Source organism: Notothenia coriiceps, unplaced genomic scaffold (genome assembly GCF_000735185.1).
Source record: "Notothenia coriiceps isolate Sejong01 unplaced genomic scaffold, NC01 NC01_scaffold00031885, whole genome shotgun sequence".
NCBI lineage: Eukaryota > Metazoa > Chordata > Actinopteri > Perciformes > Nototheniidae > Notothenia > Notothenia coriiceps.
In genome coordinates this window covers 448,364-474,463 of record NW_011364586.1, presented here as the reverse complement: position 1 = coordinate 474,463, position 26,100 = coordinate 448,364, and the positions used below count along the sequence as shown (strand labels likewise).

General features: G+C 42.4%; 2 protein-coding genes across 2 annotated transcripts in view; one reads left to right on the top strand and one right to left on the bottom strand.

Annotated features, from left to right (window-relative positions):
• LOC104960528 (pyruvate carboxylase, mitochondrial) overlaps positions 1–26,100 on the top strand; it is a 251,396-nt gene that overhangs the window by 172,279 nt on the left and 53,017 nt on the right. The window lies entirely within an intron of this gene.
• Positions 1–26,100, bottom strand: part of LOC104960521 (leucine-rich repeat and fibronectin type-III domain-containing protein 4-like) — a 35,351-nt gene that overhangs the window by 6,193 nt on the left and 3,058 nt on the right. The window contains exons 2-6 of the mRNA XM_010788602.1: positions 12,327–12,932; positions 12,068–12,230; positions 9,858–10,028; positions 8,445–8,606; positions 7,046–7,762 (exon numbers count right to left, since the gene is read on the bottom strand). Of these exons, the coding sequence (XP_010786904.1) occupies positions 7,046–7,762; positions 8,445–8,606; positions 9,858–10,028; positions 12,068–12,230; positions 12,327–12,906 (1,793 nt within the window). The 5' untranslated portion in view covers positions 12,907–12,932. The remainder of the gene's footprint in view (positions 1–7,045; positions 7,763–8,444; positions 8,607–9,857; positions 10,029–12,067; positions 12,231–12,326; positions 12,933–26,100) is intronic.

Genomic DNA, 26,100 nt, shown 5'->3' with positions numbered 1-26,100 from the left:
TCTCCACCGCTCAATGCATAATACATTTCTAACCATATATACAGCCCCGTTGTCACTCGCAAACATTGTGGGCGTATGCAATTATAATCACCTTAATCCTCATTGCGGTGAGACCAATATATGTTCACGACCATAAAGTGCACCCATCAGAACTCGGAGCGCTGCTGTGAAATGAAATGAATAGATTGAGCGGTTATGTTAAAGAGGCAGGGGTGTTGTTCTCATTACCACCCCTGTATTTGCTGACATTGGCCCTGTTCTCGGTCACCTAACTCTGTGCTTCTAATTACCCTGCATACACACACACACACACACACACACACACACACACACACACACACACACACACATGCAGGGAGAGAGTGACGGAGACAAGGGAGTGCTTTGTTCAGGCTGGTGACACAGAAACGAGTAATTATTAGCACCCGGGAGAGAGGGAAGGAAAATAAAGGAGTGGTAGAATCCTGTCCCCTCTTCCCTCATCCTTCTCTTCTTCCTCTCATGTTCTCTACTATATGCATCTGCTGCTGTGACACAAGACAGGATTGGGCACAGAACGACAGATGAGAAGGAGAGAGAAAGAGGAACAACAACAAAGCAATTATCTCCTCCTCTAGCTGACATCTACACTGACCTCATTTCCTTTCCTCTCCATGTCATGTCTTTTTGTCCCCTTCCTATTTTTGGTCTTGATTCGTTGGACTGTTTACTGTCTCTGTTGCTGTCTTCGCACATTCTCTCTGATCTCTTCTCCTGCTTTCCTTCATCTGTCTTTCTGTCTATCTTTCCTTTTCAACCACCCTTTTCTCTCACCCCTCGTGTCTTTTTAGCTTAATTCTCACTCTGCGTTTCCTCATTTGGCCTCATTTCCCCGCTCAGCCAGTTGTTTTCTCCCTGATTCCCGCTTTTCACCGCCTCCTTATTCTCCATTATTCCTCTTGTCTGTTTAGCAACAGCATAAAATATGGTATGAATCTCAATGTCTTACTCTCTTCTGTCTACTGACCTTACAATATAGTATGATTTGTCAGACTATGCCCACTCATATGCAGGGTTGGAAGGGTCACTTTAAAAATGTAATCCTTTACAATTACTAGTTACTGGAAAAAGTATGTAATCATTAACCTAATTTAAGTATCACAATATATTGTGACCTGGTTACTTTCTATTACTTTTGGTTTACCTCAACATCAAATGCAATGCAAATAAATAAAAGATACAATACATAATAATGAGATGTTTTTTTACTTAGTTGTATTATGCAAGAGAGCAGAACAATGTTACCTACATGTAAGAAAAAAATGTTATTTAGTATACAAAATCTGTCCTCCTGATATTCAGGCTAAACCTACAGAATAGTAGAGCTTACAGAAAGTGTTTTAGTTTAAAAATATCCATTTAAAGCATTTTATTTTAATAAATCAGGTGTCCAACTACTTCATTCAAAAAAGATATTAACAAAAAATAAGAAAGAAAGTAGCCTGAATGAAAACCAAAAGGAAAATTCAAGCAGTACTCTTAATGTAACCCTACTGTAAGTCAGTCCCCTGTCTTTCCTTTGCCTCTGATGTGTATTGACACAGTAATTTAATACTTAATTACACTTTCCCCTGGGGTACTTCTCTAAACCCTATTGCATCCCTCCTCTATCCTTTCGGCCCTCTGAGTCTTTCTTTCTCCATCTTTTTTCCTCATGTCTCCTCATGTCCCACTGTTAAATCTCTCCTTACATCCTTTCTGTCAATGCCTCAACAGATCATCTAGTGTCTGTCTTGTATCGGTTACATGCAAAGCTAAAATAGGAAGCTAACATCAGTCCTCAGCATATCGCATTGCACAATACAAAGGGCCACAGTGCCATGACATCAATCATATCTAGAGGATTTCTCTAGTGGAGGATTCATATTTTTTTGCAGTAAGAATTATTTTCTGTATTCAAAGACCACTTTTGTATTTCTTAAATATGAGTCAAATATGCTAATAATTATTGACAGCAATGAGTGCTATTGCCTTGCACTTAATGTTCATATTAATATTAATCCTTTCATTTCCCTTTCCCTCTGCTGCTCATTAGCAGCACACTCATCTGTCTGACTCCCAGCATGCTCCTCTACTGTAGCTGTCAAAAGCTCAGCCCGTCATTGTGGACCGTAGGTCACATTTTCCAAGGCTTTCATTTTCATTCTCCTCATTATTTCTTAAACTCTGCGTGATTTTTCTCTCTAACTTCGTCCTCTCTATGTCCCTCTGATCATTTCTGTTCCCATTAAGTTCTGTGTCAGGCCTGGCACTATGAGAGCCCAGCAGGAAGGGTGACCCTGTGGAGAACGGCCGGAATTGTGAAGATTGTCAAAGCCCTTAGACTCCTGCCGTCAGAACACTTATAAATACTTCTGAACATAATGGAAAACTTTTGGCTCTAACATGTACACGGTACAAACGAATACCCCTACTGACACACCTTATGTGCCCATGATTCATAATGTATCGTAAACTGCTAGCCCAACAGATTGGCAATGATTGAAAAAGTGAGCAGCACAATAGAAAACGGCATATTGCATTGTGTATTATTCAGAGTTATTGAATAATGTATTTCCGTTTCTGTATACACACAGGGGTTTGACACAATGAAACCTTAGTTTAGATTATAACGCAATTTCCGCATGGACACTGCACTTTTGAAATGATTAACCTTTTCTGCCACGCCCTGCAATGCCTTCCACTTAAGGAACACATTTAGAACACAGCATACAAAAAACTACTACGTCACAATGATTCCCTGCCCTGTACGCTGTTCGGTAAATCCTTACGCGTGACCCTGTTAGCGTGACATTTCTGCACAAAAACAGGAAATCCTGCTGAAAGACACCAAGTTTCCTAACAGATGGTACCACAAAGGTCACCGCCTCATTAGCATGATGGGACATTCTTTCTCCTTTCCTCCGTCCTTCAGGTTGGCTGTAACCATGTGTGGCCAAAGGAATAAATGCCAGTCTGGTAATTGCCCACATATCGCCGGCATTCTTTGGAATACCTTATTGTATAGCCTTGCTTTTCAGAGTACTTCAATGCCATGTCGCATTCGAAGATCGAGGGCGTTTCCTTGCGATCAAACCTAGCTTGCCTGTGGCAAACCTCCAGGAAAGGAGGCTCAGGTGACGGGGGGAGCGTGCCCAGTGGACGCCACAGGGACGACAGCCCACCTGGCACTGTCACAGATGCCATCAGAATTAGACGAGCCCTGTTAAAATGGAGGCTGGTGTCGTCTAGTGTGAGACTGACCTTTTTTTTTGAGAAAATACAATCTGGCTGCCACACTACGCTCTGCTATCCGGTTCATGTCCACAGCATAAACATCTCACTATGTCCCTCATGTTTCTTTCAACTCTTAAATATTCAGTTTTCCTTTCTTTCTCTTCTGGGTTGGTGTGTCTTTTACTGGCTGCCAAAGCACACTTCGACAAAACATCAGCACAAATCCCCGATACAAAGCGTATATCTCCCTCGTCTATTCTCTCCTTTTGAAATCAGCAGCCAGACTCCTCTCCTCTGGTGTCTCCAGATGGTGAGATATTGTGGTTGGCACTGGCACACTGATAGCATGATATCATCTATACTGGAAACCCCTGGCTGCATTGTGGTGTGCCTCCTTTCAAATGCCTCCTCCTTTATCTGTCCTTCGAGACAGATGTCCCTACTTCCTCCCTCAAAGCCCTCAAAGCCCTCTTTCAACCTTTCTCTTCTCTTTTACAATTCAGATCAGGGTTTATTTCTCAATTTAAGATAGCCACTACTTCTCTCTGTGTCCTTTGAGACAGCGATTCCTTCCCTCTGTTATGTTAGGCGCTTTGAATTGTTTGGTTTATTTAAACTCCAGATCGCTCCACTCCCTCCTCGCTGACTTTCAGCGTCTCTCCTGTGACGCTGCCTCACTCTTTCAGTCTTATCTCTGCTCTGTTTTGAGTCTCTTTGTGTCCATCAGCATTTTCCTGTCTCGAGCTGCACAGCCGAGCCTTCACCTCTACTGATGCCGCTGCTCCATTATCCCTTTTAAAGTTTGTTCCCTCAGAGATGCACATTTGACCTGTGTTGCCCTTTTGTGCACAAGAGCTAAATTCAGCCATGGCAACTGGGCTTTCAGGTGATATTATAAACAGCTCTACAATTGAATGGAACCCATTACAACAGATAGGACACTAACATCTTGTTCTTCATGCACTGGGCAATGTAGAGTCTGTTTTTCTGCTTGAAGTAAAACATTCCCAATACACATGAAGTTGTTTATTTAGCCATTATTGTCTATTTGAGTTTACATTTCCCCTTAACAGTTAGCATTTATTTGTTTTTAGTTTAATGGGGATATCTTTTATCAAGATATTTATCATGAAGTTTCAAAAATGTATGAAAATACAAATTCATATCTTGGCAGTCTTCTCAAAATGATTCCCCATACTTTGAGGCAGAGAAATATCCACCTGCATAGCACTTTCATACTGTACACAAACCTTTCAAATTGAAATCTCATCTATAATCTGAAGATTTTACCAAGGTTTGTTCATATATCATGGATAGCCTAATCTATAGAACATATCAAATATAAAATTGTTATGGCTCTTTAAATATTTTTTAAATAATGTAGCGATAGACTGATCCCCCAAATGCCTTCCTTAAAACCTCTCGACCCTTTATGTCAATACAATTTTTACCCAATTTCACTTATAGTGTATTTTTGAAGCTAAATGTTTCTAGTAAATTCGTAACACTTTAGGCATATGCTTTGAATTCTAGAGAAGAGACACCTTTAAGGCAGCTCTGCTATTAGAGTATTTTCTGTGCAGGAGTTAATGCAGCTGATCAGCCAGGGAGCGAAGATCTTATTCAATTCATTCATGTAATTAGTTCTCCGTGTGTAATTGCTACAAATGTGTCTTGGGACTGCACTTGTCTGTTTTGATATTGCGTTTCAATTTGACACCTCCTCACCTCTTAGCTACAGGGCTTTAACCACAGCGCCTCGTCTCCATTTCTTCTCCTTGTCACTCCCTTGTGAAATTATTGCTTTGTTCTTTTGCTTTTAAGGAGTAATTTTCGTTTTATACCCAATTTCGATGGGGCCTTTTCTATTTCGCTAAATGAGTCCTCCCAACCTCCACTCTATCTCTTCCCTATTTCAATACCCAAGTGTATTTCTAAACATTTTCTCTCTTACACTATTTCATTGATAGATGTAAATATCTCCCCTCCCTCTCTGCATTCATTGCTTCATAGCTTTTTCCTTGAGGACCATATGGACTCCCCCTCCCCCCCCCCACACTGACTGTCTGTCATTCTCTCATCTTTCACCCATCCTTCTTTCATCTCAATCGCTCGCAAGGTGATTTGAGTAGAGCCATCTCATATCTTCTCCTTCTCCCTTAATCCTTTTTGTCCTACTCCTAAAATCTCTAAGGGCTCATTCTCATCTTTGAATTCACCCCTTCCTTCCTTCCGGCTCCATCCATCCATCACGCAAACTATTAGTTCCTCCTCCTCATCCATCTTTTCTCCATTCACCCGTGGCTGCCATTTTCCCTACTTTCCCTCAATGCCTCAGATGATTCCTTCACATGGTTTCCCACATTTCTAATCATCTTTCCATCTGTCGGTCTTCCCTTTCTCACCCCTTTCACCCCTGCTCAATACCACTTACAGCGTAATACCATCTTATCTGAGGGAAACCAAATGTTGACGTCAAAGTAAAGGGTAAAACACAAACGCAAGTAATGCCATGATGGAAGTTCCTCGCCGACCTCCACTTCCCTTATCTTATTCCAGCTGTCACTATTTCAGGTTTTTCACGAGAGCAACCAGCCCAATACATAAGAGGCAGCAAACTGTAAAATCATGCAAACATAATATATGTAGTAGTATTGAATTTCAAGTACGGTACACCAATCAGTCAAAACCCAAGGCAATAAGAGTATTTTGGAACGGACCTGTAAAAGCCATATTTTTGCTCAAAAAGAGAAATCTCACTATAAAAGACAACCCATTTCTTAACTCAATCAGACTTTTAACTCTGCATATTAATCTCTAATTATTGTTTACTTTTACACAGTTTAATGGTGTTGGCAAAGAGGGTTTAAACATTTGTTATTCTTCTTTTTCTTTCAGGGACTCCTTGCTTCTTTTTTTCTCGCCATAGTCTTTTTGGATTACACATGTCCACAGTACTTTCTAATTAACAGGAAAGCTACTGTTCACACATTTGTTCACAGCAATGTGTGGAAAAGTGAGCAAACATTGGCAGTTTTACTAATTCGTTTTCAGTCTGTAACCCAATCTTACAAGCCAAGGTGTGCCAGTTGTCTCAAATAATTTGTGATAGTAACAACAACATTGCAGCCCTTAACCTCAAATCTGGTCTTCATAAATGTTTGATTCTTTTTCTCCCTCTGAGAGCACGGTGAGTAAACACGGAGAGTGAAGTGTGAAGGGATCTCATTTTAAATGCAAAATTACATGGCTAACTTGAGTGTTTTAAATGTAGCTTCAATTAAAAAATTACATATCCCATAAAGATCCTTTTACTTTATCAGGCATGTCCATTAATGCTGGCAAATGTAGCTGTAGACCGACCTGGCTTTCAGAGTCCGACACTATTTCCTTGCCTCTACCTGTAGGTGTTTTCATGTTCCAAGGAAACTCCCTTAAATCTAATATCCAATTTTTTTATTTGAACGACCATCCACTTATCTTCCCATGTTCACTTACTGCCCACCTGTTGGGAATCAGCGTCATACCATGATGGAGCTAAATTATTAACTTAATTCTCCCCACTATGCCTTCATCTGTCTCCCCATTCATCCATCCCTTGGGGATTCGTCCATGTACAAGGTGCACTACTGAAGTGTCGTGCTGTAATGGATGAATATTTAAGGCGTTTTGAATGAAGACAGGAAATCCACCTTTTGGGGGAAGACAGTCAGAAAATGTCTGTAAAAGGTACTATTCATCACGTTGGTTCTTATTGTTTGCAAGTGAGTAAAGCAAAAGTCAAACTGACCTGTAGATGAGGGTCTCGTCGGCGGTGCAGTTGTACTGTATCTGATACATCCAGACTGCGTAAACTGCAGACAAACTTCCCAAATCCCATCGGACCTGAGCTGAGGTTGACGTAACTCCTTGTACTCCAACCCTCCTTTCTTCCTCCTCCTCCTCGTCCTCCATGCTCCCTCCATTGGCCGTCTCCCCTTCAGAGGCCTTGCTACTTTCGCCCTCATCGTCTTTCTTTCCGTCCTCTGCCTCCCCTCCTCGTCCTGCTCCATTGTTAATCCCTCCGTTTATACCCGTGCTGATATCAGAAGAGCCCGGATCGGTCCGTAAAATCCCATTGGTCACGTTCCCGGTGTTTTTGGTGTTCACGTTATTATTCCCTGCGTTTCCACCTGCTCCGCCGCGGTGAGGCAGGGGGATTATTTTCAGGTCCACAGTGGCAGTTGCCTCACCCGCTGCGTTTATTGCAATACACGTGTACGCCCCGTCATCGCGGGCCACTGTTACTAAGATATCCAAGGTCCCATTGCTGAAGGAGCTGGTCCGGGATGAATTGGCAACGATGCGGTCGTCGGGGGAAACCCAGTGGATTACTGGCTCTGGGTCACCAATGGCACGGCATTTGAGCGTGGCTCTCTGGCCCTCCAGCACCCACAGCTTGTGAGTGTGACGAGTGATCAGCGGTGGTTCACAGGTAAACTCCTCCTCAGGAATCGACCAGAAATATCTGAGACAAAGAAGGATGGAGCCAATAAAAGAGAAAGTCAAGGAGAGCAGAATCACCTTTTTGGCTAAGTACAAGAATTTGTCTTCTTTTATCCCTGTGAGGTGGATTTGGCAGATGAATGTGGTACATTAACCTAAAGATCTATGTGCTCTTGTCTATCAATTTAAAGGGTTAAGTTCAGTAATGCACACCAGTCTGTACAATTTCCCATGCTACCCCTGCTGAAACCCGGACTAAGCAAAGAGTAATGAATGCTGACAGCCGTGACAGATGACAACAACAGATGCTCGTTTTCCTCCTCAATCCTTTGTTTTCACTCCATACTGTTGGCTACAGGGTTAGAGTCTTGCAGGGAGGGGAAAGTTTGCGGAATAACGACAACAACACTACCACATCACTGCTTCAAAACCAAGTCCCTAAGGCCTACTGCACCTTTCCTGTGAGTGTTTGCTCCAAGTAAGGTGTCAATATATGTTATGCCTTTTGATTAGATTTCAGCTAAAACGGTACTGGTAGGATAGATAGGTCTTGAGACAAGGTTGGGATAAATGACGGATTATACCCAGTTAAACATCACCCACTATTCTTCACCCCCCCCTTGACTTCGGAGAATGCTTCAATTATTTAAAGGATCAGGATAAACATTTTGTCATTAACTTGAAAGGGACAAAAAAAAAATTACCTTCCAGCCAGGTGAGGAGGTGTGGCACACGTTTCCATGTCGTCCCCGCGGATTAGCCTCCGTAACCATAGCAGCTCGCAATTGCAGTGCAGCGGGTTCCCACCAAAATTTAAGCTAGTGATAGCATTGTACGGGGTGGGACTTATTGCACCTGTCTGGGACCTGAAGATGATAGCAGAAAGGGAAATCAGGTTACTTCAACACGTTTGTAAGCCTTAATTGAGAAAAAGTCATTTTAATGCTTTATTCTTGATTGGTAGATGGAAATCAATCCCGTTAATAGTGTACGGACATGTCTTACCTTATGAGCATGATTATCAAAATAGCAGTTTTAGGGTTTACAATTGTTCCCTCTTGCTATTTAATGGTAAATAATTCAAAAGGAGCATTTTAAAGGGAAAAATCATAATTGTACCATAAAGGGAGGTATTTGCATCAGTTAGTTGATGTGAGCTTGCTGCTCAGATAAGAGAAAAAGGATTTGAAATGATTTGAAAATAGTCCACAGCATGCGGTTCAAACCTACCCAGGAGCAATACCTGGCATTAGTGCTGTCATAAGCTTCTTGCAGCTGGACTGCGCAAATTAAAAATGCTATAATTTGCAAATATCAAGGATGAAAACAGTTCTCTGGTAAACTTTCTTCTTGAGCAAGTTTGTGGAAGATGGATTTTTACACTGGGGATCTAAACTGAGGAACGACAGATGTACGCTTTAAGCTTTATAACGAAGCAATCAGTCGAATTTAAATTGGACCCAGATTTGACAAAGGTATTTTAATTGCTGTGATCACTATATTTTTGTTTTGTTAAAACAGGCCTGATTTGAATACATCTTTATCGTAGATTACAGTTTTGTTCATGTTTTATCATGCAGCGACGTTCCTTGTCTTGAAGATGCAACATAAGACTAAACAGCCCCTTACAGATTGCTTTAAATCTCAGTTTAGCTGAGAAAAAGTTCACGACTTCCTGTCACAGCTGGACTCTGTGAGATATGTATTCCTGAGTTAGCTGGAGGATAGTTGGCACCTCTACAATGAGTGTGGGTTTCTTTTCTTTTTTTACCTCATTACCTTCAGACAATCCATTTCCAAAGTTTGAAATGTATGACTTGCCACTAAGTGGGCACTAGAGACCTGTAAGGGCCTTATTTATTCACCCTCCAGCCACTTGCCCTTGTGACTATCTTTGCCATGCATAGGGTGGACCAAGCCACTGCCTCAATTATGTAAAATAAAGAAATAAATTAGTTGACAGGGTTTAGTTTCATTTGTTTACAGGATGTCTGTACGCAACCTGTCTTCCCTGTCTTTCAGTAAGTGGGAATCGGTAGCTCTTGAGTGTCGTTTTTTGCAAAATATTCCCAGAAGTCACTTCCTAGAGAAACATAAAAGAAAAGCTTAAGAGCTACCTTGCGAATAGGGGATCTGGAGGCAGAGTGCGGAGCCTGTTGGAGGTCATATCCAGCCTTGCAAGCTTGTACAGCTCTCCAAAGACTCCCTCCGCTATGAAGTCTATCAGGTTATGGTCCAGATTGAGAGTGTGCAGACTGGCCATGTTCTGAATGGACTCCCACGGCACCCTGTAGCACGGAGAAAGAAGAATATTCAGAGATTAAAGTGAGTTTCATTGAATTATTAGACATTGGGCCAAAGTCGGTCTTTTATTTGTTTCAGAGCTGATATAAGAGCATATCCTTTAAAGGGAATGGCAGCTGTGAAGATTAACCACTTTGATGGTTAGTGTCCCTTGTAGATAAATAACTCTATAGGGAACCAACCTGATCAGTAAGCTATATATCAGTCAACATTTACACTCTATTTTCTGAGCACGCTTCTACGTTAGTCTGTGGAAAATGGGAATAAGCGAAGACTAATTACTGGTGACAACAATGACAGACTACAACAACAGATGCTCTTTTTCCTTCTCATTCTTTCTGTTTTGCGGGACTACACCAGTCCCATCTGTGACCTAATGCGGCAGTCATTTAGTATTCCTTTTGTGGAGGCATTCACTCAAGAACTGTTTAAATCAAAACTGACTGACAACAGGCAAAATGTAAAGGAAGCTGGAAGAAACAGTCCCATTTTTGGGTTCATGTCTACACTGTTGGTTTCATCTTGTTATTGTTGACTTCATTATAGTGTGTTTTTCTACTTAAGCACACTATTTGTGTTGCAGAGGAAACATTTGCTCTCTGATAAACACTGTAGCGCTCGTAGAACCCAGAACAAAGAGAACCTGCCACTACACAAAGTGCCACATTACCGATTTGATTTCAAAGCCAATTTGGGGATAATGCATTGTTTTGTGTAATAAAATGAATTGAATTAATTAGTTCAATTATTTCAAAGGGAAACGAAAAATGCTAAATGAGTGACTGCTATAACAAACAGCAGATGGTTGCTTTCTTTGTCTATAAAGCATAATGTCTCTGGACAATAGGCAAGGCTTGATTATTTAATCATGTTTGTGGCATAGAAAGACAGACAAATAAAGCATGATGGTGTTGCACAAGGATGTCTTTGATATGGGCTAAATTATAACCTACACACACACTTTGATTTCCTTTTTGAAGTCATCTTACAAACATGCCAGAAGTCAGTTGAAGGTAGAGCGGATGACAACAAATAATCATTTCAGCAAACTTGCTTTAAAACTCTGCTATAAACAGTATTTATGTCATTCAAAGACTCCGGAGACATCAAATGTCTAACATTTTCCTCCAGATAGATAGATAGATAGATAGATAGATAGATAGGATAATCTCTTCCTCTGTTTTCATGTTTCGTGATGTGTCACAAGCTTTGAGCATTTGTAACCTTCATTAGAAATAATTGTTGTTTGGATACGAGCTGGCCGCACATTCAGCCAATGTCTTCCCCTTTCACCTCTATACATCTCTAATAAACGCCCTTTGAGGCCTTCAAATAAAGAAAGAATCAGTGACGCAGGCTCACATCTCTCTGTAAAGAATACTCCGCAAACAGCAGCTGTTAATGTATTGGTCATTAAAGCTCTACACTTTAGCGTCCAGAGAGCTTGTGTAGAGCAGACGAATGAAACGTCTTAATCAGAACTGACAGCTAAAAGCTGCAGAATCCATCAACTCAGTGGGACAGTGTGAAGAGGAGAATAGAAGGGTGATGGAGAATATGTTCTTTGTTCTGACTTATAATTTAGTCCAGAGGAATGCATAGAGATGTCATCTCCATTGTCCTAGAAAGAGATGACTAGAGTGCTACCCAGTGCGGTAAATGACAAACCGTTTAGAAAAGCTGTAGCAATCCACACTCACAGCTCAGACGTCCACTCGTCAAATCCTAACAAAATCAAAGTCAAAGAAAATTAGGACCTCATCAAAATTGATTCACTTTGACTTTCCTGAGCTTTTAGTCCTCTCCTCCCGGCCTCAGCAGTTTGAGCCGGTTCCTCTTCATTATGTTTGCTGACTGATCATAGGTGTTTCCACTGTGCCTTGACATTTTGGGAGCTGAGCTGTGCTTCTTCAGTATTCGCTTGAGACCGCTTGAGCAGAGCATTACATTCAGTTTCTACTTAACAAAGCACAGCAGGGTACATTTGATGCGTGTGGGTGATCACAACAAAGGCAAAGCTTACCTCCTGAGGTTGTTGTAGGACATGTCGAGGTCTTCCAGTGTGAGCAGGAAGTCGTCGAAGGCCTGGACGGAGACTTTGATCAGTTGGTTGTTATTGATGATCAGGTGCTGCAGATTGACCAACCCTGCAAGGTCCCTGGGTCCCACTGCTATCAAGCGATTACCTAGACACACAATGATGTAATTATTTGACCAAATCCAAATAGTTTTAATCAGCAGGATTGTATTTTTCTTCGGATAGTTTGACTGTTTCGGCTCACCGTCCAGATGCAGTGAGCGCAGACTCTCGAGGTCACCAAAGGTCATGGGTCGGATCAGGTTGATGGTATTCCTCGACAGAGTCAAATCCACCAATCCGCTCATGTTGGCAAAGTCAATCCCGCCCACTTCCGTGATGTAGTTGTCGGCCAGTCGCAGCTCCACAGTGCGCCGGTCAACGTTCACGGGGACAAAAAGGAGGCCCTTGTCGGCGCAGAGCGTGCTGAGCGACTCGGAAAGGTTTCGGCACACGCAGTGGAAGGGACAGGTCGAGACCATGCCCCACGTCTCCCCTGCTCCAATCAGCGAAGGCAGCAGGCAGCATGTGACCAGAGACAGCCAGTGGAACGCCGGGAAAGGGGCCGATTCAGGAAGTGTTCTTTTCGGAGCCCTGGGGCACGCGCAGTGGACGAGCTGGGATGAGGAGGGCAAAGATGAGACGAGGAGAGCGGGGAGAAAAGAAAGAGAGGGGATGGATGGAGGGAAGAGGGAAGGGGAGTGTTCTGCCCTTTGTTCGGGATGGGGGTGTGTGTGGGGCAGGTGTTTTTGTCTGCAGGGATTGAGGGGTGGGGGGACAGGCATGGTAGAACGCCTGGCGATCCACAGACCTGCAGGAAGAAAAAAAGGCAGAATAGGTTTGAGAAAGAGTTGTTTCATAAGAGACGTCTGAATTGTGTTTTTATTCTGCGTCCCTGTCTTCCACCTACTCTGACTAGACAGAGCTGGAACAGGACCTTGATCTACTCGCAGTGTGTGGGCTATGCCTCCTCTAAAATGAGCACCACTCTGCCCTAGTGCTCACTTCATAGCATACAATAAAATCCATATTGAGGAATGGTGGACGCCCATGCAATACATGCTTTCTTGCTGTGTCTCTTACATATACACTTGCACCTCCTCACCACTACAGCTTATCGCCTAGCAACAACATCCCAAATGACTGAACACAGACAGTCCCCATAGTAACAGTTACCTAGAAACCTGGAAGAGAGGATTTGACTTGTTATATCATCGGACACCTTAACACTGCGGGTCAGAGAATCGAACTGGGTCAGCAGCCTTTTCAGTGTTCATCTCAAGTCTGAGTGAAGTACAAGACCTACAACACCTCCATTATAATCTCAGAAATTACCCAGTAACACATTCTTTGTGCTGCACAACAGTTAATACAGCTATGTGATAAGGTGTAGAGATGAGTCACCGCCACTGATTGGCATGCATAATAGTTGTCATAGCAACTGTCATCTAGATACAGAGAGTGACAGGGAGTGTTGATAACAGTCACTGCCTCGGTGACTGGGGAGAGGAGAAGGAGAATGAGATGGTGAGTCAGACGCAGACACGAGCATCGGTGCAGAAAGGCGGCTGCATTTTAATGCCGAGCGATCTGGGAACTCGTGCAGCCGAGTCCTGAGGCGGGCGGTTGTACTGTGATATATATTGTATGCAACCTAATACTTTGAGTAACGCTAAGACACGGCCGTATATCATGCTGACTTTACAGGTTGACGCAAATTGCCGGCTCAATATTTATTCCATTATGTGCTAGCTTTGCTCTTTTTGTGTGAAACTAGAAGCAGGGTTTACAATTTAGCTCGGATATTGAAGAAGCATCGATGCGAAAGCTGAAGTTTGCACCCTCTTCCCGAATATATGGTTTGCTTTCAGAATGGCGGCTCTATTACACAGACTAGAGTGTTCCATTCGGGAAGATAAAGAAAACTATTGCCTGAAATGATAAATTTTACCTAAACACTTTCTTTGTAAAAGCAAAGAAATGAAAGAGATAAGAAGTATCTGTCTTATTTGACGGAAATACATTACTTATGGATAACTTTAGGCTCCAATGAATGGTATTATTGCTTCCTTAATGTCATGCATTTCCTTTTGAAATAGGGTCTTTGGGCAGAACATTACACTGATGGGCTCTTACTGTTGTTAAGGAGAAAAATGCTATTGGATTTGGAAGAAAGGCAAGCCTGTGTCCATTCACAGACCTTTAATAGCCTACAAGGACTGCTGTGTTGGAAAATACTGCTTTTTTTGTCTATTTTTGCTACTTAGCTCTTAATACTGGAGTAGAGCTTGGTTGCTGTAGGGAGCTCTAATGACTACCAGGAACTTGGTACCCTTTCCAAACCTAAAGCTCAACTTAGAAATGGTACCAGATAGAAATCTCCTCATGCCCATTGTCATCAGTTTCACAAACTTGCTTGCAGCATTAGTGCGTTTGAGGTTTGCGGGGCGGGGAGGGAGGGACACAGAGTCACGAATGTCTGCTGTGAGAACCCACCCGAGCTCCCGTTGAGTCTTGAATACTAAAAAGTAAAAATGCCCGAGAAAAAGTGAACTGTGGGTGAAAACGCGTCTGCCATAACGTCGGTGGCTGCCGTACACTGAGCTGGACCAGCCCCCCCGCGCTCTGCTAATGTCTGCTCCTCAGACAGCTTACTTTAACACGCAGCTCGCTGAATGTCAATACACTCACGCACTCTCCTGTTGCGCCACCTGTGTGTCTCCACTCTGTCATTTGACCTTTATCTTTCCTTCTTCCCTCCTTTTTTGTGTTCCTTTACTCTATTTCAGCCCTGCTCCTTCTCTTTCTCTCTCTCACTCTCATTATGACTTCCCTCTCATGTTCTTCTATCTTCGTCTCTACCTGCATTGTCTTTAGTTCCTGCCTCGGCCTTGCCCTTGTGAAAGCCCTCCCATCTTTTCCCTGTCACACACAGTAACCCTCTTCCTTACCTACCTCTCCTCTTCTTCCTCTGACTCTATTACCACGGATAGTTCTTTGTCTCTCTGCCATCCATCCCCTCCCATTTATCTCTCACTGCTGTGCCCCACCTTGTGTGTTTCTCTCCTGCGTTTCCATCCTTGCTCAACTTCTTCTCTACCCCTCTGGCTCATCTGTACATTTCCCTCCTTTCTCTCTGTCTTGTCTGCCCTTGAGGCAACCTGAGTACGACAATGTTATCAGTCACAGCTCTACCACACCACATTCTCCCTGATGTTTCCCCTCCTGCACCTCCCCTACCCGTCTCTCTATCACTTGCTGCCCTCCAAGTCTCCTTCCCTCTCCTGCTCCTACAAACTCTTAGATCCACACACGATTTAGCCTTCTTCTCCACCCTCTATTAGTGAGCAGATCTCATTTGCACCTAGAGCAGTACAGTATTGAAGCTCTCTGACTCCCACATGCACAGGTTGGGTGTAACCGATCTGTCGTGTAGTGATCGATCTGACCCAGAGTGATGGATAGCTCCCTGTCCCATCCATTTACACCCCTCCTGCTCATTCCCCCTCTCTCATCCTTGCTTCTTTATCTATCGTGTTATTCGTCTCTCACATCTAAAGGTGGTAATCCTTCAAGTCATTTATTTGCACAGGTATGTAGGCTGTTTCTTAAGAGCATTACTTTGTATACTGTGGCGTGGTGTCTGAACATTAACTAGTTTGGACACAACATGTAAAGATTTAAGTCGTTTCCACAGAATGTTTAAATTGAATTTTCAATATTGTGGAAAATAGCTGCTCTATTATGCAAATATATTCAGGAGGAGTTGACACAAATATGCAGCAGTAGGTGCCATCAAATGTTTATTTTTTTCAATAAAAACATTTCTACTTCTAACTTTTAATGTATTGCATGCATCCCCACTCAGTGTACCTTTTATAGAGTTGAAGATCTTTCCTAATATAGACTAACCATAATATGGTTAGTTTTTGTTCTTTCGTTATCCTATAATATGTAAGAAGAAAAAAAGCCTGAAAATGTTACATTTCCAATCACCAATTCCCAGAATCCAATATGAATCCAATATGATGTCTCTAGCTTGTTTTATCCTTTTCAAATATTCAGTTTATCATGACATAAAAAAGAATAAATGAGAAAATAATAGCCATAAGATGAGTCAGTTCATCATTGGGCTGTAGTTCATACGAGATATTTGACATATCAGATAACTTATAATGATCCACATTGCTGCTTCTACTTTTCTCAGGCATTGAAACTGCGTGTACTGAATGTAGCTTTTGATATCAGTTTTCCTTATCTTCACCTTCCTCTTTGGTCTTTTTACTTGAGCTGCTGAGGCATTAGAATTTCCCCTCTGGGATCAATAAAGTCTTATCTTACACATTGCACCGATGCAGAAAACAGGTACAGTGTGTGTGGGTCTACCATCAACTTTTATCAACTCGCAACAATGCATACGGTTAGCCTCACCATGCTGGTCTAAACCGTGTGTGTGTTACTGTGTGTGATTTAATGTGACATTTCCCTGCACTTGGGGACCCTTCCCTTGCACTTGAGAGTTTGCAGCTGAATTTGCAATAAGAAGGGATGCACACACACACACACACACACACACACACACACACACACACACACACACACACACACACACACACACACACACACACACACACACACACACACACACACACACACACACACACACAGCAAAAAGGCCAACACCTCTTTGATATCATGCCTGCTGGATACTTATGGGGAGGGAAAGAGTCAGTCAATGAAAGATAGATGACAGAGACACACAGAGGAGAGGATTGAATCACGACATGAAAAGACATCAGACAGAGAAGATGAAATTTAAAAGAAACTTACAAGAACACCCTGTGCGCGGACGTGTGTGAAAATCCCATTAAAAGAAATGTGCATTTGGCTAGGTGTATGTGTTTTTAAAAAGTATGTGCCGTTTAAGGGTCTGCAGACGCTTCGCTTTTTTCGCTATTGTTTGTTCTTTTGCTTCCTCTATTTTTGAGAAATCTTGATCGCTGCGCTACCCTGCATGAACCTTCAAACCTCCAGAGAGCAACACACAGGCGGGTGGAAAGAGAGTGAGAACACGAGCTAAAAGCGTCCGTGGAAGGAACTGCTCGGTGTTGGAGCACGACTCGAAGGAACATAACCTTAACTTAACTTCCAGAAGTTTCTTTCTAAACGCCCACCGCATCCCCAGGAGGGTGACTCTTTCCTTTATGCGAGGACAAACCCGGTCAAATATGACACTTTGGAAAGATGAACTTCCATTAACGGTGTTGCTTTTGAACTTAAACAAAACCCAGGCAATTAGGAGGTGTTCCAGGCATGACTAGAAGGCTCTAATGTGTCTGCTTGTTATCTCACACAGAAGACCTATTGCACTTTAGGGCTTAATTCCCTCTTTGGTCACAGTCTTTAATTCGCTTTGGACTATTATAAATGTAAGGCCCTGTTAAATGCCAGCCTCGATGATGTTGATGAATACTGATGAATGTGTATGTATATTTTCCAAGTCTGCATATATGTTTGTGAATCCCTCTCGAATGTGTGCGAATGCCATTAGCCTGTAATCGACTTAAATCGACTTAGGGGATGTCGCAGTGTTTATAAACAAGGGGATTTGTATTAGCTCTCGAAAGCCACTTATCACAAGCACAGTAATCCACAGATCTGATTGGAGTGAGAATACATCCACAGAGACGCTCCAGTCAAAGCCTCTGCCTGCTAATGTAATGTTTGATTACTAGGTGTGGCTAAATTAAGGTAAGAGTTAAAAAAAATGTGATCTGAATATCGATACAATTGGTTTACGAGAGCATCATTTAATCTGAAAGTCAAATATATGGACTCAGACACACAGAGGTCCTTCAATCAAAGTAAAGCTTCCTAGCATGCACTCTTACTCATAATCCAGACCCTTGATAGTAGGTAGAGAAACAACCGGCAGCATACCAAAACAGTCTTCCCACACAATCATAATTACAGGGAGGCCGACACATGCACACTCTCTCTCTGCCTCTCCAGGCATGGAACAAAAGGACGCCCACATAGCCTCTTGGTGCGGCAGTCGTGTGTACTGTAGGCCCACTCATCCTTTTGATACTATCACTCCACTGTCATTCCTCTATCGTATTCGGTCCTCTTTAGACTCCCCGAGTGTATAGAAAGCGCGGTGGAGAGGAGTACAACATTGGATATGGAAACGGACCAAAAAAAAAGAAATACCGCGTGAAATACAGAGACAAAAAGACAGCAAAATGGGAGAGGAGCGCACAAGATGGAGTGTGGAATTGGAGCACAATGAACCCCGGTGGGAAGAGAGTGAATAAGGAGGGGGTGGGAGTTTGAGGAAGATGGGAAGAAAGAGGGATGAAGAGTCAGTGTGTATGAATGTGCGTCGTTAAGCGGATGGGCAGAGAAATATGTAAAGGCGATAAACGGGTGAAGGCCGCCATCCGTCACTGTCAGAGAGAGGGATGAGGGAGGGGAGAGAGGATTTGATTAGGGGAAGGGAGAGCGGTGTTGAAAGTGAGTTTGTGAGGCTGCAGCATCATGGTGGCAAGAGAAGGCTGCAAAGAAGGAGGTGAGAAGACTGGGAGGAGGTAAAGATCAGGAGGAGGGAAGAGGTCAGGTTTTCAGGCTTCTGGTTCATATTTGTACTTTGGGTTTCATATAGGACATGTTTACTTGCTTTAATATCCAAACATCTGCTCACAAGAATCACATTGGTAGTTCTTAAGCCATGGGTGGAGACACTTGGATTGGATCCCATGCTTTCCCCGTAAATTGCAGACGTTGTCTTTATTTCACAGTAGGTGGGTTGGTGTGCGCGTCTCAAAAAAAAAGATGTCTGTATTTTCCCATTGCTTGATGTTTAATTTGTTTTTTAATCTGTTTCTAAGACAGTTATTGCTTTTTCTTCGCTGTATAGGTAGGGAGTATTGATGCAAAAGACTCACAGAACACCTGAGGTAAATGGTTGTGGTGAAGGAAGAGAAATGGGAAATCTGAGAAAATAACTGAAGTGTATTCTCTTTCAAATAAAAGAACTGCAGTCTTTGCACAGCAGGGCTCTAAAATAATACAGTTCTCAACTAATTCTTCCCAAGCCTCTATGTTGTTTTTGAAATAGTGAAAGAAACCGTGTGTGTGTGTGGCTCAGTATCAACATGTGTACACCCATCTGTATGCACCACCCTCTCTGACTTAATCCTGTTGGAAGCCGTCCTATTTTGCTGATTTGTATTATTGTTTCTGTTCCTGGAACGGTGCACAGTCAGATTTTTAATTTTTTTTTGTTTGTTACGTTTTACTCTTCTGCATTAGTTTATGCGTTAAATGCTTATATAAATACTTGTTTTTGTCTCGCTGATGCACATTTCACAGCTCTTGCATGAGGACTGAAAAAAAGTCAGACGTTTGATGTTGAGAAAATTGAGTTTTGAGCGTCTGATCAGAACTGAGGGAAATTGTAGAATGTGTTTGGCTACTACAGCACCTTATCTTAAGTAAGCACTTCTTAAAAAGTATCTATAATCTTCTAACATGGCAACACTTCAGCAGTTATTATGTTTGAAGTGAAAACATAGTAATTATATATGTGGAGGATTTAAAGTTGTGCTTTTTATAAAGGCTCCCACACTGTGTATCTACTCCGCAGAGATAAGCAATCGAGTATTTAACGAACTCCAAGAGCTTTGTTAAAAAGATGAAAAGCAGTGGTACCTTTTGATTCTGTTAGAAGTATTCCTGTTTTAGAAACCAGTCATCTTCTCTGATGTACAAATGCAAGGCAGCAAGAAGCGTCTGATATTCTTAAAACCAGGAGGCAGCGTTAACGCTCTGATTTACCACAGGCTGTGAATCGGTGAACCGTTAAGACTTGTGCAATGACGGACAAGAACATCTCAAGTGGCGCAGCTTTAAGTAGGCCTTGAACTCGTGGGCCTTTTAACTGTAGTGGATTTTTGTACTTAAAGTCACGGCTCACATCTTTGCCCCCCTAAAGGTTTTTGTGTTCCCCCTGGTACCCTACTCCCGTTTGTTCCAAGTCTTTGGGCATTAGTGCTTGGGCAATGAAGCATTAAAGTGCTGTTGAGAAGAGCCGCAGTGATTAGACGAAGAAATAATCCCAAAGTATTTTGACAGTCCATTAATTAAGTAATGTTTTATGCAAACATGTAAGAAAATGTTTATTTTAGCCTTTCTCAACGGAGTTGTACGCCTTTTTCTCTGCTTCTGAGCTTAATAAAGTGAACCTCATCGGGTTTTGGATTGACATTTAAAGACATCACCTTGTAATTTGAGAAATTAGGACAATCTTTTTCTGACATTGTTGATCAAAGAGTTGATTTATTAATGTAAAAGATAACTGACTATAATTATAAGTTGAATCCAAACTCTCACATAATTTTTCCTGAAAATAATATCCAAAGCAATAGTGACCAAATAGATAAAGGATGATAAGAGTGGAATTCATTAGCAGTTATCATCATAAAACTAAATGAAACTTGTTTAAAAACTTTTAAATCCCATCGAACTGCTAACATAACAAACTACACTTTTGCAATCCACCGACTCAACCACCACACTTTCCTCAGCACCTCTCTAACATTGTTGTGATATATCTGTGGCAGCCAATCTCCCACTCCTTGCCGAGCTTTTGTAATTTAGTTTCCTCCCCTTTGAAAACCCGCACGGCTGCACAGCTCGGGGATCACATTTTCTGGGGGGTAAATTGAATTGGCAAACAGCAGAGGTGACAATGATTTTCCTTGGCACCTCGCTGGCTTGGATCGTGCCAGGGAGCAGCCCTTACATGATCCGTTATAAAGCCCTCGCTTCAATTTGTAACTCATATCCACTATTTAGTCTTGCTTGAAGATCGGTATGTGTGTAGTGGTATCCTGCCTCGTGCTTGGGGTTGTTTGTGCATTTTCTTTCACACAGAAGGTTTATTTTTCTCTTGCAATGCTTCAATGTCACACTACACTGCAACGTGGGATCACAGCATTATCATTTGTGAAAGTCCCTCTGTAAACTCTAGCGAAGTCTCATTCTATACATCTCTCAGAGTCCTACAGATACAGTCATGGACATAAAGCAATGAAAACGCTCAGGAGGTGGCAGCACTGCTATACCAGGGGGGAAATATTGTTGTATTGCTGCATAATTGACATATCTTTGCCAGAGAGGCGGCTTAATACTGCTTTGTTTTGATGCTCCCTTACTCCAGATGGCAATAGCACAGTTGCATCTAATTAAATTGCACAGTAAACTGGTTTAAGATGGGGACTGATAAAGACAAAAAATGAATAGCTGATTGTGTTTGCCACATGCTCATCTTTTGATGCAGATTCCATATTGTGCTGAATGTGGGAGAAATGGGGAGGCATGTGGCGCAGTGGATAGAGCCTTGGTGTTTGGATCAGGGGGTCACAGGTTCAAACCCCACTGCGGTCAGTACTGGAGTACCAATAATGACGTTCAAGTACGGCCTCAAGTGTATGATTGCGATTCTATTACACAAACTATCATTGTAATCGACAATATCGTAAAATAATTTCATAATGTGGGCTAATTTGCTCCCAAACCTACGCTTTTCGCTTGAGTTAATCTCCGTCAGAAAGTAGTTCCTAGAAAGTAGTTCCCATGGTAGCTCCGGTTTGGACACTGTTCCGAAATCCACCATTTTCTCCTGGGTTTTTAAGAACGCTTTGAGACATTTGACAGCCCAGGTAGTTGACGCCAATGTACTCTTTTCGTTGCGACTTTTTTCCAACGCACTCAACTCGTCAGTTAAAACAGCTGCAAATCTTTCGTTGGTTTTGTGGTCTGTGTCCATGTCCAACCATTCATCAATACTGAGGACCCCCAACAAATCAAAATTAACTTTAAAATCTGACATTTTGTAGCTACCGATTTACAACAAGAGACAATGTATAACAGTGTAACGGCTGTGTGTCGCTAAACGTCGCTATGGAAACCACAAGATGTAGGCTCATGGAAGTAGTTTCGGTAGGCTAGTGGCGTGTGTAGGCCACTGGATACTTTGTGATTAGGCACGTTCTATTTGATCGTTGTTTGATCGTGGAATCAAACGCCTATTGACCAATCAGAGAGCTTGCTCAAACCTATGTGTTATAGAATGGAAAATGAATGCTGCTTAATTTTGTGATGTTCCTGTGTGGTAGTGCAGTAGGCTGTTTTTTTTGAGGATTTCTGTGCTGTTGGGCTAGCAGCCAAGAAAACTCTCCAACTTCAGTTTCTAATCCTAATTTTCTCCTCATAAATTCTCACTCACAAACTTGCACTCATACACATACTTAAAATACAGTTCTGCTTACGCCCACGGATTTGTCTTTGCACGACACACATTATCACAAGTGTAGCAAAATAACTGACCTGCCACTCACCCTGAACACAACACACTTGCAGTTTGGTCTCCTCCTCTGTTCATCCCTCCTTCATATCCTCTCTGGGGCTTTCTGGCCCAACCATTTTGTCTATGTAAACCTAATTTCTCTTTCTCCTTATGCGTTTCATTCCTCCATCCTCTTGCTACCTCATCTCTTCCCTCCTCATCTCTTCCCTCTCTCAATTTCCACCATGTCCATCTTCATTCTTGCATTTCAGCCATATTTGCAGTGTGTTTTGTGTGCACCTGTGTGTTTACATAGCTGACGGTAATCAAGAAAATTGTGCGACCCTCAACACAAAAAACGGACGATCAAGAGACACATAAACACACCACATCTCCAGCCCAATCAGAATTCCTGTGGTTGCGTTTATATGGAACATGATTGGCTTACACGACAGGATACTGCATGGCAAAATGTGTGTGTGTGTGTGTGTGTGTGTGTGTGTGTGTGTGTGTGTGTGTGTGTGTGTGTGTGTGTGTGTCAGTTTGATGTATCAGCAGGGCTCCTACTGTAAGGGAATAGTTAGCCAATCAGTGCCCTGCATCCAGCACAGTGGGATGATGACATGCCGAGCAGCCTGTGAATCACTTTGATAGATGTATTGATTAATCCTAAGCATGCACATACATAAACTCAACTCTTTCTTCACTAAGGCATCTCCTATTTTCCAAGGGCATCCCACTTTTAGTCTATTTTTAGACTAATTGGTAGTTTTGGTAAACTACGTTTTCTTTAGCTGATTATTAATTTTTCAATGCTTTTTTCAAGAAAATGTGCATCTGTGCTAAACACATGATACAAAATGGTGCTTTTTGGAATGCGTAGTATTTTGTTGTCAATCGTATCTGTGATAGTCAACTTAGCATTGCCTAAGCTGAGGGCAGGCTCACTTTTTACTCTTCTTGTGTTTCTTACTTTTTCTCCTGTGTTCATTCCCTTATCTCTACCGACGCTATAAAAAAGAAATAGGAAAATACAGAAGTCTAGGGATAAGAGGTGGCATGGGGAATGAAATAACCTTCAACGATTATTTTGTTGTGGCAAATTATTATCAGACATGTTTGATCACTGAGGCTACTCTCAGCCATAATGAATCACAAACCGCGTTGTAACTCACCACAAAGACATTTCTCTTGCCTGATGTGGGACACTAATAAAGGCAGAACAACAGCGTGCTGCAATGAGCCAGCGAGAGAAACCGGTTTCCCCTTGAGTTTGTTTATCACTGCGTCTCATATTCTGGTGCTTAGCAGAGCTGATAGAGACAGGGACGCTCTGTGCTCGGCTGTCAGACTTTGACTACATTGTATGCATTGTAGACTAAGTACAAGCCCGCTTTTCTTCTGACAGTGTTCACCCACGCTGTGTTCGGCAGCATGATTCACTTGAGCATCTTACAACCTACTGCATGTGTTGAGTACACAGCTGTCAGAGAGGTGGTGCCAACACGTAGCAGGGGGGCTCCTACCAACTGCAAGAGGATGGATCCTTGCAAATGTTTCCAAAAAGTCAGTTGAATTTTTGTATGCGCCATGTTTTCTTTATTTTAAGACATTGTTTTTTTTTTTACGATTTTCTGACATTTTATAACCTCTAATGACAAAATCATAAACGGATACATTAATAATGGAGCTGCTCAGTAGTTGGAGCGTCAGTGTGCTAAATGCGACCCATCTGCTCCTCCATTAAATTAAATAAACCCATTCCTCACATTTTAGACTTATAAGGCTGAACAGGTGTTAGTGCTGGCTTGGATATGAACATGCACTTTCCTAATTGGCCCTGAACGCATCCTAGCTGTGTGCATGTGTGTAAATGGAGGCCCTCTCTTCCCTCTCCACAGGTTTGGTATTCTTTTACAAAGCAGGATTAGCGAAGAAAGTACTTTGTGAGATCCTGTAAGCCAGTCTGCATATCTGAACAATATTTCTAAACCGAATATTGAAATGTGGGTTTATAGATTTAAATCAGTATTACTGAATAATCTTTCACAGATATGTGGACATCCTTCTAATCCCGATTTGTGAATTTCCCAGCCAGGGAGTATCGGTTTTATGCATTTCCTAAAACCTGCAGACACCTCCACCTCCCCTCCCCTCTCCTCGCCTCGCCTCTCCCCTCCTCTCCTCGCCTCGCCTCTCCCCTCCTCTCCTCGCCTCCCCTCTCCCCTACTCTCCTCACCCCTTGTTTCTTATTCATGCTCTCTTTCATCCCTCATTTCCCACTCTCCATTCCCCCTCGCCATTTGCCTCGCACACACACACTCTTTCACACTTGGCTCTCCCCCCATTTCTCCTCCCCCCCAAAACTCCCCTCTGTCAGTCTCCAGCGGTTGCTGTGGTTACAGTTTGTTCTGCTCATCAGGCGCCTGCTGTGCCTAAACAGACTGTCAACAGTTTAATTACTCATCCCTCTATCTTAACTTACTGCTGCACTGCGCGTTTTGTTACGTATCGACGCGTCACTTCCACCTCTGACTGGGGAGCCTCTTAGTCTCTCCTTCATCTCTCCTTTCATACTCGTCTTCCTTCCATGCTTTTATTTGACACTCCTCACCCGTCTTACTACAGTTTAATTACTCATCCTTTTAACATTCCTCTAATTTCATTCATTGATCAATCACCCAGTGCTTTGTTACTTTCCTTTCCTCTCTATTCCCTTAGCTCCGCCCCCTCTTATCCACCACCTCTCAAGTGTCATCGCTCCTCTTCCTGCATTCTTCATTACTTAGTCTCTCTCCTCTGTTCCTCCCTATCTTAAACAGTCCGTCTCTTCATCACGCTATCGCTCCACACCCCTCCGTCCATCATCTCCTCTCCTCTTCCTTTAGCTGCTGACAGTGTCCTGATGTCTCATCCTTTGATTCTCCGTCCCACCCTCCTCAGCCTTTCACTCCTCTCCCTCCGCCATTTGTCATTCACTCGTCCCTCCTTTCATCCATCAAACGCCAATCTTCCTGACTCTGACCATGTCTCCCTTGCTTCAGGGTTTCCAATCTCTCTCTTTTCGCCTTGATTGAGAGCTGGGAGAATCAGAAAAGTGTGTGACACCCTACATGTCATTTATCATCGTCTCTGATGTCTTGTCGTGCCTCTTTTTGTTGTGGTTGTCCTCCTGTATCCACTACACGTGGGGATTAAGTTGGTCACCAGTTTTTGATCAATTAATATCAATCTTTCCCCTTCCTTTTCACTCCTTGTTCCTAAATGAACCGTTTGTCAGAACCCTCCCCAGAACAGAAAACAGCCAATCACAGCTTAGATGCTTTAACTAGGTCTCTGTTGTTGAAGCTGTCAACATGGATCCCGAAAAACAGCTCTCATCCTAAATGCCTTTTTCTGTTGTAGCTTAAAAACTAGAAGAGAAATCAAAGAGAGACAAACCTTCACCAATGCCTTAGTATTTTTGTATTTGTATTTATTTATAGAAGGACCATGCATACAAAAACATTAATCTCAGCAAAGAGAAGAGATGCAATATGCCAGATTATAGCTAATAGCTCATTTCCATCTGTGGTCCTCAGACAGAGTGGAATATTAACGCTGTATATTCAGATCTGTTCCAACATTT